This window comes from Sinocyclocheilus anshuiensis, unplaced genomic scaffold, assembly GCF_001515605.1.
Source record: "Sinocyclocheilus anshuiensis isolate Anshui unplaced genomic scaffold, SAMN03320099.WGS_v1.1 scaffold210, whole genome shotgun sequence".
NCBI classification, from domain to species: domain Eukaryota; kingdom Metazoa; phylum Chordata; class Actinopteri; order Cypriniformes; family Cyprinidae; genus Sinocyclocheilus; species Sinocyclocheilus anshuiensis.
In genome coordinates, this window is record NW_015547666.1 from 1776764 (window position 1) to 1794670 (window position 17907).

General features: G+C 30.2%; 1 protein-coding gene across 1 annotated transcript in view; it reads right to left on the reverse strand.

Annotated features, from left to right (window-relative positions):
* Positions 1-8836: 8836 nt before the first annotated feature.
* Positions 8837-17907, reverse strand: part of LOC107702566 (interleukin-11 receptor subunit alpha-like) — a gene marked incomplete at its 3' end in the record, with an annotated part of 13867 nt that continues 4796 nt past the window's right edge. Inside the window, exons 5-8 of the mRNA XM_016504921.1 lie at positions 16290-16437; positions 14407-14499; positions 8975-9077; positions 8837-8849 (exon numbers count right to left, since the gene is read on the reverse strand). Coding sequence (XP_016360407.1) covers positions 8837-8849; positions 8975-9077; positions 14407-14499; positions 16290-16437 — 357 coding nt within the window. The remainder of the gene's footprint in view (positions 8850-8974; positions 9078-14406; positions 14500-16289; positions 16438-17907) is intronic.

Below are 17907 nucleotides of genomic sequence, written 5' to 3' on the forward strand. Positions count from 1 at the left end.
CTTCGTCTGAGTTTGCTTACTTGCTTTGCCAAAGCTTAACATGTTCACCCTGTTGGCATAAAATATGCCAGAAGTGATTCGAATACAGTATTTTCAAAATATGTACGTTTAAATATACCAAATTCTCTTCAACAACCAGACTAACTATTTAGCTAGTAACAGTTTGTTGTAAGCTAATATGCTAAATTAAGCTCAAAATGTCCACCAAAATGTCCTCGATAGAGTGGACATTCACATGACAGGGTGGACATAGCATTCATGGCATATCAGTGGGATTGAGGATGTAATTGTATTATTTAATATTATTTTATTTATTTTTTTCGAAGTTGAATAAATGTTTCATTGTCATATTTTGTCATGCTTTGTGTGTTCTGCATTATGTGTCCACCCCGTCATGTGCTGGTCCACCCTGTCATCTTGATATTTGACAATAATATTTTAAATACTAATTCAATCATGCCTATATAATCCAGTGTGTTCAATAGCTAGGTGTGGGGGCAATAACATGCAAACAAAAAACTGCATCCAAATATCACAGTTTTCTCCAAATAAGAAAAAAATACTTGTGCGAATTGTATGAGTTTCTTTAAAAACACATGGTTTACATAAAATCTTTTATGTATTTATAATTTGAAAGCAAACAAATAACCCTGTTTAGGAAAGGGACATCATACCTTTCAGAAAATATAATATGCATCTTAATTTTGTAATGAAAACGTATTTAACAGTAATATATATGTCCATGACAGGGTGGACATATCTTATGGTTTATGCTTCGAATAATGGCCCATAATCATCTAAAAAGAAGTGTGGGAGCTCAGCTAATATGTTTCTATAATACTTGAGTGTCTACTATTTATGATATGGCATACATCAAATGGGAAATTAAAACCAAAATGATTGAGTTGTGAGGGTTGAAAGGCACTCTATGGTGATATTGACCCAGGAAATGATAACCAAATTTCATTTTTGGTTGAACTATCTTTAATGAATGGCATAATGGTCATAAGTTATGAAGTCATATTCAATTATTCCACTCAACCTATAGATGAATAATTATGTTTGAACTGTAATTCACAGACTATTCAGGAAATGTAAGTTTTATTATTATTATTATTATTATTGAGTATCCTGCTGTCCACAAATCCCCCATCAACAAATAGAAAAAAGTTTCATATTACTATTATGCAAAGGGAAAAAAATAAAACAATTAATAATAATAATATGTAAAAAAAAAAAAAAATAATATTAATAAAATCTAAATGCCTTGCTGTCCACAAATCCCCCCTCAATAAATAGAAAAAAAAGTTCAAATTGTTATTATCCGAAGACAATAATAATATGTAATAATAAGTATTATTATTATTATGTTAAAAAAAATCTAAATATCCTGCTGTCCACAAATCCCCCATCAACAAATAGAAAAAGTTTCATATTATTATTATGCAAAGGGCAAAAAATAAAACAATAATAATATGTAAAAAAAAAAAAAAAAAAATCTAAATGCCTTGCTGTCCACAAATCCCCCCTCAATAAACAGAAAAAAAGTTCAGATTGTTATTATCCGAAGACAATAATAATACGTAATAATAATAATTTATTATTATGTAAAAAAATATCTAAATATCCTGTTGTCCACAAAACCCCTATCAACAAATAGATAAAAAGTTTCAGATTTCTATTATCTGAAGACAAAAAATAAATAAAATAATAATGATGATGATGATGATAATAGTAATAATAATAATTATTATTATAATTACAATTATGATTATGTAAAAAATATCTAAATATCCTGTTGTGTCCACAAAAGCCCTATCAACAAATAGAAAAAAGTTTCAGATTTCTATTATCTGAAGACAAAATAAAATAAATGTAATAATAATAATAATAAATTAATAATTTAACATAATGAAAAGTTAAGAGTAATATGGTCACAGCCATTTAATAAATATGTTAATACAATGTTTAGTGGCTTTTATGATTGAGAAAAATTAAAGGTAAAATAGTTTAGTTAAATTAGTGGAATTTAACAGGACTTTTACGTTCCCTCAAATCCTTTAGAGAGAAAAAAAAGAAAGCCTTTTTTGTATCCCACTGGCTTTAGTCCATTGCCCAGATGGCCAAAACTAACCTGATGCAGTCATTGACATTGTTTGAAACCCCATAATCCACATCTTGATCTGCGGCAGAAATGATTGAGGTGAACATGTAAATATTAGGATTATGTGATTTAAGTCAATATAACATGTAAATCCCCACAGACACTCAAATATTGGAGGTATATGATTTCACCAGAGCCTTGGCCGAGTAACAGTACTTTAGCTGTAAAAATTCAACAAGCTACTAAATCCCTGGCCTGATTTTCATGATTAAATATTTGTAAATCTGTACAAGTGATTGGAAGAGATGCTGAATTTTCCACTGCAAACAAACAGATGATCAGATCAGTCACCAATCTGACAACAAACAGACGTTTTCTTCAGATAAAATAATGTTTATTTCACAAAAATATAGACAGAGGAATAATAAAACAGCTTATGTTGTACAGAAAAAAAAAAAAATATATATATACATTTACAGCGGACGCCTTTGTGTTCACCTTCCCCTATTTGACAGGCAACAGTAGTCCAATCTTATACGGATACATCTGGATTTGACGTCATGCATGCAACATTATAAAAAATGCAGAGAGGAAGCGGGAAATATACACATTTTTTCTCCAAGAACCTGTCCTGCTTGAAGTATAAAGTCTCTCCGTCCTGCCAGTAACAGATGATTGCTGATCGATTGGCTTGTTTGCTTTGGTTGGCTTTTCTGGAATCGTGCATCAGTTTCCTTCAGCGCCAGATTGAATTTCTCTGATGCAAGACTTGATGGTCAGTGTGGAGTGACTGTAACACACAGCCGTTAATGAGTGCGTTTACAGATGGATCATACCATAGAGGGCTAAAAATAAAGAGAATCAGCGGTAAGAAGATATTTTTAGCGTGTTTCAGTGTTCAGATGCTTTGCTGAAGCCGTTCTCAACTGGTCACGACCCAAACGTGCTGAATGCGAAAAATAAGATGCAACAAACCATACAAGTGTGCATATCACAAACACAAGCCGCTAGCAGAATTAGATACCAAATTGCATGGCACACAATAAAAAATAAAATAAAATTATTATACAGTTAGCTGTATTAAACAATTAGTGGAGTTTATTTTTATGGCTCCCAATGCATAGAAAAGTGAAGATTTTGTGTGTTGTTGTGCCTGAGCAGTTTCTGGTTATATTAAAACATTTCCATATTTGAATTTAATCATTTTTGTTTACTTTGTGTGATAAACAAATTTAGACCTTTGCTGTAAAATAAAATGAAATAAATGTAAGCAAAAATAAAGTAAAAATTTTAAACTGGGAAAAAAAGAAACTTAAATTACAGATTTTTTTTTAAATGCTTATAAATTATTCTACAATTTAGGCCTTATGCTGTTAAAAAGAAAATAAATTAATAAAATAAATAGTAAAAATAAAGTACAAATTTTAAACTGGGGAAAAAAGAACCTTAAATTACTGATTTTTTTTTGTTTAAATGCTTATAAATTATTCTACAATTTAGGCCTTATGCTGTTAAAAATAAAATAAATAGTAAAAATAAAGTAAAAATTTTAAACTGGGGAAAAAAGAACCTTAAATTACTGATTTTTTTTTGTTAAATGCTTACAAATTATTCCACAAGTTAGGCCTTATGCTGTTAAAAATAAAATAAATTAAAAATAAAATAAATAGTAAAAAAAAAAGTAAAAATTTTAAACTGGGGAAAAAATAACCTTAAATTACTGATTTCTTTTGTTTAAATGCTTATAAATTATTCCACAATTTAGGCCTTATGCTGTTAAAAATAAAATAAATAAAAAATAAAATAAATAGTAAAAATAAAGTAAAAATTTTAAACTGGGGAAAAAAGAACCTTAAATTACTGTTTTTTTTTTAAAATGCTTATAAATTATTCTACAATTTAGGCCTTATGCTGTTAAAAATAAAATCAATTAATATAATAAAATAAATAGTAAAAATAAAGTAAAAATTTTAAACTGGGGAAAAAAGAACCTTAAATTACAGATTTTTTTTTTTTTTTAAATGCTTATAAATTATTCTACAATTTAGGCCTTATGCTGTTAAAAATAAAATAAAATAAATAGTAAAAATAAAGTAAAAATTTAAAACTGGGAAAAAATAATCTTAAATTACTGATTTTTTTTAATGCTTAAAAATTATTATACAATTTAGGCCTTATGCTGTTAAAAATAAAATACATTAAAAAGTAAATACAAAGTAAAAATAAAGTAAAAATTTAAAACTGAGAAAAAAAATTATCTTAAATTACTGATTTTTTGAATACTTATAAATTATTCTACAATCATTAAAACTGGGAAAAAATAATCTTAAATTACTGATTTTTTTTAATCCTTATAAATTATTATACAATTTAGGCCTTATGCTGTTAAAAATAAAATAAATTAAAAAGTAAATACAAAGTAAAAATAAAGTAAAAATTTAAAACTGAGAAAAAAAAGTATCTTAAATTACTGATTTTTTGAATACTTATAAATTATTCTACAATCAAGGCCTTATGCTGTTAAAAATAAAATAAAATACATTTAAAACACAAAGTAAAAATAAAGTAAAAATTTAAAACTAATAAATTACTAACCCAGCCAACCAACTGCTTATAAATTATTCTATATTATTATCAAATTTTGGATTCCCCCTTTTTATCAATTTGTTTTCTTTCAATCAGCACAGGCTTGATTGATCATAGGTCTCGTTGATCTGGGTTAATGCACAGTTTTTGAGCCAAAAAAAAAAACTTATTTGTGGATAATTTTGGCAATGTTCACTCAAAAACTGATTCACTCATAAGCTGATGCATAAGCTCAGACCAATGAGGCCTACAAGCAATCATTTGCAAAAAGAAATACAAAACTGTGAGAATTGAAAGAAAACAAGTATACAAAAAATGTAATCCAATATTTGGCAATAACATCAAATAACAATAAATGTATAAGCAATTTTTTGTAGGCTGTTCATTTTTTTTTATTTTGGGTGGGAAATAAATACCAGAATCATCAATTTTTGGGGGGAGGAAATTGTTATATCTTGTGTGAGCAAAGTCAGCAGGTTTTAGTCCAATGCAATAACATTAAAGTAGCATTTTTGGGAAAAGGAAAATCCTTTCCAGGTCAAAATGACGGGAACACAACATGAGGGTTAGTATTGTGTTGGATGTCCCATTTAACAGAGTCCTGAAACAAAACCAGTTGAGATCCAGCGATTTACTGGATGTTGCTGATCATCAAGTCAATCAGATCCAAACTTCAGCCTAAATGAACACATACTCTCACACGCAGGACGGCTTTAATCAGAGCAGGGACAGAAGAATATATGACCGGATAAACCAAGAGTATAGACAAAACAAAACCCCTTTTCTTACATTGGAAAATGATTTATGCATAAATGATTCACTGTTCAATCACAATCTATCTTAAAGTGAAGATTTATCAGAGCACCAATCTCATAGGCCACGTGCGTTATGAATACTACTGAAACACAAATCATCTTGCTGGTGAAACGTTAAGGCACACGAACGGCAGAGGTTATGAGCAAATGGTGCAAAAATGCACGAAGAAATGTACAAAAAACACCTCTTCAATGAATTATCAGAATTATCAAGAAGAAATAATCACAGTGACATCTTTGTAAAAATCCTAAAACTAAAAACCCAGTTATTTTTTAGTTAAACTTTTGGTCTTTATGTAAAATTGCTGTTATCAACAAAAAAAACCCCCAAATGAATATATCATTTGGTGCAAAAGCCAGAATAGGAATTTGTTTTTTAGAATGTGATATAAAAAAAAACATTTGATAAAAAAAAAAAAATGGATAAAAAAAGGTACCTATGGAAGCTTACCACTGGATAGGGAGAGAAAAAAAAATAATTCATTCATTCATACTTCTGACTTTTTATTCTAACAATTCTGCGTTTATATCTCGCAATTTTGTCTTTTTTTCACAATTTTGACGTGATACTTTGTAAAGTTAGAATAGGGAGATATAAACAGAATTGCAACATATAAACTCGAAAATTTGAAAAAAATAGATATCTTCAATTTTGAGAAGTTGGAATTGTGAGATATAAACTCGCAATTACTTATTTTTGTATTTTTTACAAACAATTGTGAAAATGTAAACGTAGAATTGTGAGGGGGAAAAAAGTCAGAATTGCGAGAAAAAGAAAAAAACAGATTTGCGAGATTAAAAAAAAGTCACAATTACCATTTTCCCATGGATAAAAAAAACAAGCTTCCATAGATACATATTCCAGACATTAACCACTTTATGTCTTTCTTTGGACAACGTTCCTTATTTTTGTTTGTTTGTACCTATAGGAAGGATATGCATACTAAAATCATTCAATAAAATCATATATTTTCAAAGAATTACAAAAACGCATGCATCGAGCTTTATGTCACTGGAGAGCAATGTACAACAGAACAGTATGCTGTATACAAACTATCATACAATATAACTGCATAAACGTATAACGATATCATTTTATAGATGAGCTTCAATAGAATTTCATATTGCGAATATCTACTAGCTTCAACATAGAAACAATCAGCTTTAATCACCTTATACATGTGACACTGTAAGACTGATTTACATTCATGTCTTCATTCAATGCCGAGAAAGTCCAGAGAAACGAAACGCATTTATCGCATTGAAGTCCTGATTTGTTGAACACCAGCTCACCGAAAGCAGCGAGTTTACTGGCGTTTACTGTCAAGACATGAACTCCGAGGCTGAAGTCATGATGAAATGCCTTTTACGGGAGTTTATTAGCGAGAACGCGATGCTTTAGATGCCACATCTGGCTGGGAACTCACCAGACGAAGCCAATCAACTGCAGATGTGTCCACCTGTTTTGAGCGCCGCTTTCTGAGAAGAAATCTCGCTGGAAGAAAGACAAAGCAGTCTTTGTCTCTCCACAGAAAGACTACGCTTCCTTCGCTGGAGCGCCGAGACAGCCAACCTTCTGTCTTCCAAAGATAGCAGCTGTCTAAAGGTGAAAGAGTGTCTATAATGCCCCGTGTGTCCGGCCAAATGCCTTTTCACAGCACAGCGTGTGTCAGAAGTGGAGTCCAGTGGAGTGCAGGGAATATCGGAAGGAAAAGAGCAATACAAAAAGATGTTTTTCATTGCCCAAGAATTTGCTGTGAAAGGAGAAGCGTAAAGGAGGAAGGAAATCCTTGTGTTTTTTCCATTGCATTGTGCTACATTGGAGACTGTACATGTTCACAGTTCATGGGACTCTGAGAGGCCGAGAGGAGAGGTGGATTGTGGGTAATGCTGATGCCCTATGAGGGCCGAACTGGAGACGGCCAACTTCTCAAATCTAGAGGTCAACAACAAAATGAAACTCTTTTAGCGCAACGGTTCTGTAACAAAACACAATGTGAACATTTTTAAACAAAACTAGAGTTCAACATTTTGGGGTCAGTTTATATTTATTTATTGTTATTATTAACATTTATTTATGAAATTCATATTTTTTTATTCAGTAAGGACGCATTCAATTTATCAAAAGTGACAGTAAAGACATTTTATAACATTGCAAAAGATTTCAGTCAAATAAATGCTGTTGTTTTGATTTATCGTGGTTTTCACAAAAATATTTATCAGCACACCAGTTTTTGAAAATAATCAGCATATTAGAATGATTTTTTGAAGGATCATGTCAAGAGTAATGATGCTGAAAATTCAGCTTTGATCACAGCAATAACTTACATTTGACAATATATTCAAATAGAAATGTTATTTTAAATTGTAATAATATTTCACAATTTTACTGTATTTTTGTTCAAATAAATACAGCTTTGATGAGCAGAAGAGACTTCTTTCAAAAACATTAAAAATCCAAACTTTTGAGCAATAGTGTGTTGTATATATGTATATTTGTTGTATATTTTATATTTGCTTTGAACATGATATTTATATTGTCCTAAAACTTCTAAGTAATAAAATACTACTACTACTACTACTACTACTAAAGTCTACTTCCAAATGTTATAATCATTTATCCACCCTCATGTCTTATGAAGTATGAAAGCTGTTTTATTAAAAAAAAAAGAAAGAAAAAAAAATAATTCATTCATTCACACTTCTGACTTTTTTTCCTCACAATTCTGCGTCAATTTTGTCTCTTTTTCACAATTTTGACATGTGATACTTTGTAAAGTTAGAATAGGGAGATATAAACATAATTGCAAGATATAAACTCATATCTGAGAAAAAAAAGAAAAAAATATTTGAAAAATTGAAGAAAAAAAAAGAATTGTGAGATATCTTCAATTCTGAGAAGTTGGAATTGTGAGATAAACTCACAATTACTTCTTTTTTTTATTTTTTACAGAAAATTGTGAGAATGTAAACGTAGCATTGTGAGGGGAAAAAAAGTCAGAAAGCCAGTCATTGGAACAGTTCATGCAAAAATACAAATTTTATAATCATTTATCCACCCTCATGTCTTATGAAGCATGAATGCCGTTTTATTTAAAAAAAAAAAAAATAAATAAAAAAATATATATATATTCATTCATTCATTCATTCATTCACACTTCTCACTTTTTTTCCTCACAATTCTGCGTCAATTTTGTCTTTCTTTTCACAATTTTGACATGTGATACTTTGTAAAGTTTGAATAGGGAGATATAAACAGAATTGCAAGATATAAACTCCCACATCTGAGTAAAAAAAAAAAAAAATAAATAAAAATTGTAATATAATGTTTTCTCTGTCTGACCCTATAAAGGGAACAATTAAGAGATCAGATAAAATACTATCTCATGTCTCTGTCTAATTGTTGCAAACTGTTTGTATGGATTTAGTTATGAAATATGGATAAATGTAAATGAAGCACAACTTTTACCGTAGAAGTGTGATGATGGTTAATAACACAGACACCATGACCGCTGCAAACAGACCCAACAAAATCAACAGTCCGAGGCTTCCGTTCTGGTGAAATGATGAATCTGAGGCAAAAACAAAACACAAAAAAACAAAACATAATGAAACACAAAGCAATGCGCACACATACAAACACAAAACAACACAACATAAAAAACAAATAAACATAACACAAAACAATGCGCACACATTCAAACACAAAACAACACAACATAAAATACAAATAAACATAACACAAAACAATGCGCACACATTCAAACACAAAACAACACAACATAAAATACAAATAAACATAACACAAAACAATGCGCACACATTCAAACACAAAACAACACAACATAAAATACAAATAAACATAACACAAAACAATGCGCACACATTCAAACACAAAACAACACAACATAAAATACAAATAAACATAACACAAAACAATGCGCACACATTCAAACACAAAACAACACAACATAAAATACAAATAAACATAACACAAAACAATGCGCACACATTCAAACACAAAACAACACAACATAAAATACAAATAAACATAACACAAAACAATGCGCACACATTCAAACACAAAACAACACAACATAAAATACAAATAAACATAACACAAAACAATGCGCACACATTCAAACACAAAACAACACAACATAAAATACAAATAAACATAACACAAAACAATGCGCACACATTCAAACACAAAACAACACAACATAAAATACAAATAAACATAACACAAAACAATGCGCACACATTCAAACACAAAACAACACAACATAAAATACAAATAAACATAACACAAAACAATGCGCACACATTCAAACACAAAACAACACAACATAAAATACAAATAAACATAACACAAAACAATGCGCACACATTCAAACACAAAACAACACAACATAAAATACAAATAAACATAACACAAAACAATGCGCACACATTCAAACACAAAACAACACAACATAAAATACAAATAAACATAACACAAAACAATGCGCACACATTCAAACACAAAACAACACAACATAAAATACAAATAAACATAACACAAAACAATGCGCACACATTCAAACACAAAACAACACAACATAAAATACAAATAAACATAACACAAAACAATGCGCACACATTCAAACACAAAACAACACAACATAAAATACAAATAAACATAACACAAAACAATGCGCACACATTCAAACACAAAACAACACAACATAAAATACAAATAAACATAACACAAAACAATGCGCACACATTCAAACACAAAACAACACAACATAAAATACAAATAAACATAACACAAAACAATGCGCACACATTCAAACACAAAACAACACAACATAAAATACAAATAAACATAACACAAAACAATGCGCACACATTCAAACACAAAACAACACAACATAAAATACAAATAAACATAACACAAAACAATGCGCACACATTCAAACACAAAACAACACAACATAAAATACAAATAAACATAACACAAAACAATGCGCACACATTCAAACACAAAACAACACAACATAAAATACAAATAAACATAACACAAAACAATGCGCACACATTCAAACACAAAACAACACAACATAAAATACAAATAAACATAACACAAAACAATGCGCACACATTCAAACACAAAACAACACAACATAAAATACAAATAAACATAACACAAAACAATGCGCACACATTCAAACACAAAACAACACAACATAAAATACAAATAAACATAACACAAAACAATGCGCACACATTCAAACACAAAACAACACAACATAAAATACAAATAAACATAACACAAAACAATGCGCACACATTCAAACACAAAACAACACAACATAAAATACAAATAAACATAACACAAAACAATGCGCACACATTCAAACACAAAACAACACAACATAAAATACAAATAAACATAACACAAAACAATGCGCACACATTCAAACACAAAACAACACAACATAAAATACAAATAAACATAACACAAAACAATGCGCACACATTCAAACACAAAACAACACAACATAAAATACAAATAAACATAACACAAAACAATGCGCACACATTCAAACACAAAACAACACAACATAAAATACAAATAAACATAACACAAAACAATGCGCACACATTCAAACACAAAACAACACAACATAAAATACAAATAAACATAACACAAAACAATGCGCACACATTCAAACACAAAACAACACAACATAAAATACAAATAAACATAACACAAAACAATGCGCACACATTCAAACACAAAACAACACAACATAAAATACAAATAAACATAACACAAAACAATGCGCACACATTCAAACACAAAACAACACAACATAAAATACAAATAAACATAACACAAAACAATGCGCACACATTCAAACACAAAACAACACAACATAAAATACAAATAAACATAACACAAAACAATGCGCACACATTCAAACACAAAACAACACAACATAAAATACAAATAAACATAACACAAAACAATGCGCACACATTCAAACACAAAACAACACAACATAAAATACAAATAAACATAACACAAAACAATGCGCACACATTCAAACACAAAACAACACAACATAAAATACAAATAAACATAACACAAAACAATGCGCACACATTCAAACACAAAACAACACAACATAAAATACAAATAAACATAACACAAAACAATGCGCACACATTCAAACACAAAACAACACAACATAAAATACAAATAAACATAACACAAAACAATGCGCACACATTCAAACACAAAACAACACAACATAAAATACAAATAAACATAACACAAAACAATGCGCACACATTCAAACACAAAACAACACAACATAAAATACAAATAAACATAACACAAAACAATGCGCACACATTCAAACACAAAACAACACAACATAAAATACAAATAAACATAACACAAAACAATGCGCACACATTCAAACACAAAACAACACAACATAAAATACAAATAAACATAACACAAAACAATGCGCACACATTCAAACACAAAACAACACAACATAAAATACAAATAAACATAACACAAAACAATGCGCACACATTCAAACACAAAACAACACAACATAAAATACAAATAAACATAACACAAAACAATGCGCACACATTCAAACACAAAACAACACAACATAAAATACAAATAAACATAACACAAAACAATGCGCACACATTCAAACACAAAACAACACAACATAAAATACAAATAAACATAACACAAAACAATGCGCACACATTCAAACACAAAACAACACAACATAAAATACAAATAAACATAACACAAAACAATGCGCACACATTCAAACACAAAACAACACAACATAAAATACAAATAAACATAACACAAAACAATGCGCACACATTCAAACACAAAACAACACAACATAAAATACAAATAAACATAACACAAAACAATGCGCACACATTCAAACACAAAACAACACAACATAAAATACAAATAAACATAACACAAAACAATGCGCACACATTCAAACACAAAACAACACAACATAAAATACAAATAAACATAACACAAAACAATGCGCACACATTCAAACACAAAACAACACAACATAAAATACAAATAAACATAACACAAAACAATGCGCACACATTCAAACACAAAACAACACAACATAAAATACAAATAAACATAACACAAAACAATGCGCACACATTCAAACACAAAACAACACAACATAAAATACAAATAAACATAACACAAAACAATGCGCACACATTCAAACACAAAACAACACAACATAAAATACAAATAAACATAACACAAAACAATGCGCACACATTCAAACACAAAACAACACAACATAAAATACAAATAAACATAACACAAAACAATGCGCACACATTCAAACACAAAACAACACAACATAAAATACAAATAAACATAACACAAAACAATGCGCACACATTCAAACACAAAACAACACAACATAAAAAACAAATAAACATAACACAAAAAACAAAACAAGACACAAATAAAACAACAGAAAAAAAACAACACAACACAAATAAATAAAACAACATGACACAAATAAACAAAAAAAAACAATACAACAACACAAAACAATACAACCAAAAACAACACAAAATATAAAACACAACACAAAACAGCACAAAACACAAAACAAAACACAAACAACAGAAAAAAACAACACAACAAAGCACAAATAAATAAAACACAACAAAATTAACAAAACAATACAACAACACAAACATAACATAAAACAAAACACAAACAAAACAACGCAAAACACATGTAAACAAAACACAAATAAACAAAACAAACACAAAAAATACGACACAAATAATCAAAAAACAAATAAACAAAACAAAAATACATGCAACAAGAAAAAATAAAACACAAAAACAATGAAAAACAACACAAAACAAAATAAAACAAAACAAGACAAAATGAAACAAAACAACAAAAATAAATAAAACAAAGATAATGACACATACATAATGAGAGATTACTGTTATAGCATTTCTAAAACTAGTTTAAAAAAAGACATAAAAAGAAACAAAAATTAAATGAGCCTTGAGAAAGAAATATTAATTAAAATAATAATATGTCCACCTTTTTTTTTAACTTCCTAAGGTGATAAAAAGTTATTTCATTTAAATAGATTTTTGGTTTGCCTCAAAATTGCCTACAATCATAAACATCCTCATTTTTGCCATCGTTAGCATATAGTGCTCCAGAAATGAAGACATTCTTGTGTGAGCAAAGCTTTTATGCTTCAGTTATTCCAGGCAAAGGCTGGCTACTCTGAAGAGCTCAAAAATATATGATTTTTTTTTTTTTAGTCATTACATAATGTACCTTCACACATTCTTAAAAAAAAGCTCTTTGTTAGAGTACTTTATGAATCAAATACATAAACTTCATTCCAGTCTTGAGCTGATAAATATGACTCCTGCAATCGTACAGAGTGTTCACATGCTAGATGAGTGGTTATAAATAAACGGCCTGGAAACAGTTAGCTAATGAAGAGCAGACTGAGTCATGCTGGTCTGCCACATGACTGCATTAGGGAAGACAGGCACGCTTTGATTGGCCAGAGCCAGAAGATGGGGAAAACTCCGCCCACCACAAACAAGACCAAACCATCTGGATAACGCTTAGGAGTGAAGAAAAAAAAAAACCTCTGGCTAAGATCTCAAAAGCATTTGATACTTTGTGTTTAATCTATGCGTATAACGATCCCTGCCAAAACCTCTCACTTACTATCAGTGGAAAGATAAACTGTCAAACAGAGAAACAACGCTGCAGTGTGAACACAATTCGTTGAATTCCTTCAACTTACGGAGTATGAAATTGCAAGCAAATACCTGGAGACTTGTCTGTCGTCCTCACTGGAAATGACAAGTTGAAAAATGGAAAGCTAAAATCCATCGGTTCCTCTGTTGGCTCTTCCAATGGCTCTAAAATTGCAAAACAAATATAATTATATATATTTATACTACCTCTGAATTATTCATGACCAGTTCTGCTCAAAAGTCAGAATAAGTTTTCCTCAACTGTTTTCCCCTTGAAGATCCAAAGCTCATCATTTCATTGACTTTCCCTCAGTGGACAGCATGCATTTTGCTGGACAAAACATTATTCTGCTGCTAGTTTTTTTTTATTGTACTGCAAAACTGATGTAAACAGATGGCTGAATCGTAGTGCATTGTGTGCTACTCAACCACAAGACATGTTTCATTCAATTAAAAAAAAAAAACATTCTGAACATGAGTTGCCAACATCCAAATATAATTATCTTCCTTTATTAGATTTATCAGATATCTGCCATAGAACACAGTCCAATATCCTGAAGCATCATGCTAGCTGTGCACGATTTGATTTACTCCTATTACATTAGCTATCTGAAGGATCTGATGGATGATGGGTAATATATAACACATTAAAGCACTTCTCAAAAAAAAAATTATTTGTACATTTATATTCATTTATTTGTGATTGGTTGTGTGGATCACAAGTTAATGAAACGCCGAAAGCCTCTTTTAAACAATTAATTAGTATATGGATGTTGATTTCACTAGACTCGTTTATTTTAAACGGCCATGTGGCGTGACAAATGTATTTTTTAAAAGTAGAAAAATTGGAATATTAAAAAAATTTAATATTTAATCTTTACAATAAGGTTAACACAAGTTAACTACACTAGTTACTATGAACTAACAAAATATTTCTAAAGCATTTATTAATCTTAGTTAATGTCAACATTTACTAACTATTAATTAATTATTAAAATCAAAAGTTGTATATTATTAGACTGATTAGTCAAACATTTACAATGAAGTTTGTAAGTTTGTAAGTTTGTAATTTTGAAAGTTGTATTTTGTCTTAACTAACATTAACAAAGATTAATAAATACTGCAATAAATGTATGGCTCATTGTTAATGATGTTAGTTAATGCATTAACTAATGTTAACTAATGGAACTTTACTGAAATATTCCATCTAGTCTCTCAACGGTCACACTTTAGAGACCAATTCTCACTATTAACTAACTATTATTAACTACACCTTTTGCCTCAATAAACTCCTAATTTGCTGTTTATTAATAGTTAGTAAGGTAGTTGCTAAATTTAGGTATGTGGTGGATTAATGGATCTAAAATATGGTCATGCAGAATAAGACATTAATATGTGCTTTAAAAAACAGCAAATATGTTAGTAAAATGCACGATAATTAGCAAATAGTTAATAGTGAGATTTGGTCCCTAAGCTAAAGTGCTACCATCTCATTAATATGAGCTCAATGAAAAAATGCATGCATCATAATTATAATACAAACTGAAAAATGTTTTCTAAGATTTCTACACATATAAACATTGCATTACATACAACTATTAAAATAAAAATATGATTTTCTGGTCAAATCATGCCACTGGTGCATAATGCCTCTGACTGCATATTTAATTGACACTAGTTATGTTCGTTAGTGAGAGTTAATGAGTGTTTGTGCCTGGTATTGCCTACATTATGGGAACCAAATATCACCATTATAATAATTTAATCATTTTTGACCTTGTGGGGATATGTTTTGTCCCCCATGAGGAAAACAGCTTATAAATCATACAGAATTAAGTGGTTTGCAAATGTAAAAAAGCCTGTAGTTTTTGTGTGAGGGGCTAGAAAATACAGTTTGTACAGTAGAAAAACCATTATGTCTATGGAATGTCCCTATAAAACTGTGTGTGTGTGTGCGATCCACGGCCGGGCCTCTACCACATGACTCCATTCACTCCACTGGCTGTGGTTGATCAGGGCGTCCTGAGCTCTGATCTGGATCTGATGCAGGTGACCCACTAGAGCGTCCATGATCTTTAAACTAGTGTTGTCCTCTGTCTCCAGCTGAGGATAGATCAACAGATACATCTACTTAACACCGCACAACACTGTAGAGACGGAGTCAGATCATTCAAAGTACTGACACTGGCAAAACTCATCAACCATGTTTCAACTGATCTGTACTTGAGGGGTTTTGGTACATAATAAAGAGTCATTTTCATGCATACAGTAAGAGTCACATTTATATAACAGATCCTCGTTCTAAAGAGTTGACAAACAACGAGGCCCAAAAGTGACTATCAAATGGAAAATTTGGCATTGTAATATATATGTTTTTTCTTCTTTAATTTAAAGCTTTCGGAATGAATGAATGAATGAATGAATGAATAATCTTGCTAGATAACCAGACCATACGGTCTTGGATATGTCATCTTACGTGATGCTGTCATTCATGATATGTAATGATATTCAATATAAATTTAATTTATTAATTTATTACAAAAGCATTGGCATTATTGTTACAATTTTTCTATTATTCTATACAACTATTAAATTGTAGTTTTCACTTGAGTTGTTACCCCAAAAACAAAATTAGTAACAAAAATGTTATACGTAATAATGTTATGTTATGTTAAATGTTTTTTAAATGTTATGTTAAAAAACAATGTTATATATAATACATTTTAAAAATGTAATTAATTTTCATTTACATTTTTTCAGCATCATTACTCCAGCCTTCAGTGTCGCATGATCCTTCAGAAATCACTCTAATGTGTTGATTTGCTGCTCAAGAAACATTTCTGATTATTATCAATGTTGAAAACAGTTGTGCTGCTTCATATTTTTGTGGCAATCATAATACATACTTTTTTTTCAGGATTCTATGATTAATAGAACGTTCAAAGAACAGCATTTGTTTGAAATATAATTTTATTTGTAACCATAAATGTCTTTTCTGTCATTTTTGATCAATGTTATGTTTCCTTGTTGAATAAAGTACTAATTTCTTAAAACACACACACTTTCGGAACATGATGCAACAGCGGTTTTGCTTTTCATTCATTTTATTATAGCAAAAAAACAAAAATGAGTATGTTTATAACTGGCTTGCTTCCTTTTTACTTGTCAGATAAAGCAAAAACAAGCCTTACAGTGCTGCAAACACACACACACACACACACACACACACACACACACAAACACACACAGATCTAGAGAGACCCAACATCTGGTTCTCTGATGAAAGGCCAAGCAGCCTGGTGAAAGCAGATAAGATCAGCCCATGCAGAGATGACTGTAGGGCTCTGAGATAAGACAATCCAACATCTGGTTCTCTGATGAAAGGCCAAGCAGCCTGGTGAAAGCAGATAAGATCAGCCCATGCAGAGATGACTGTAGGGCTCTGAGATAAGACAATGTGTGTGTGTGTGTGTGTCTGTGTGCGAGAGCATGCATGTGTGTGTGTGTGTCTCTGTGCACATTCATGCTACAGGCAGGAGCGATTTCTCCTCATGAACCACTTCCCAAATGAGA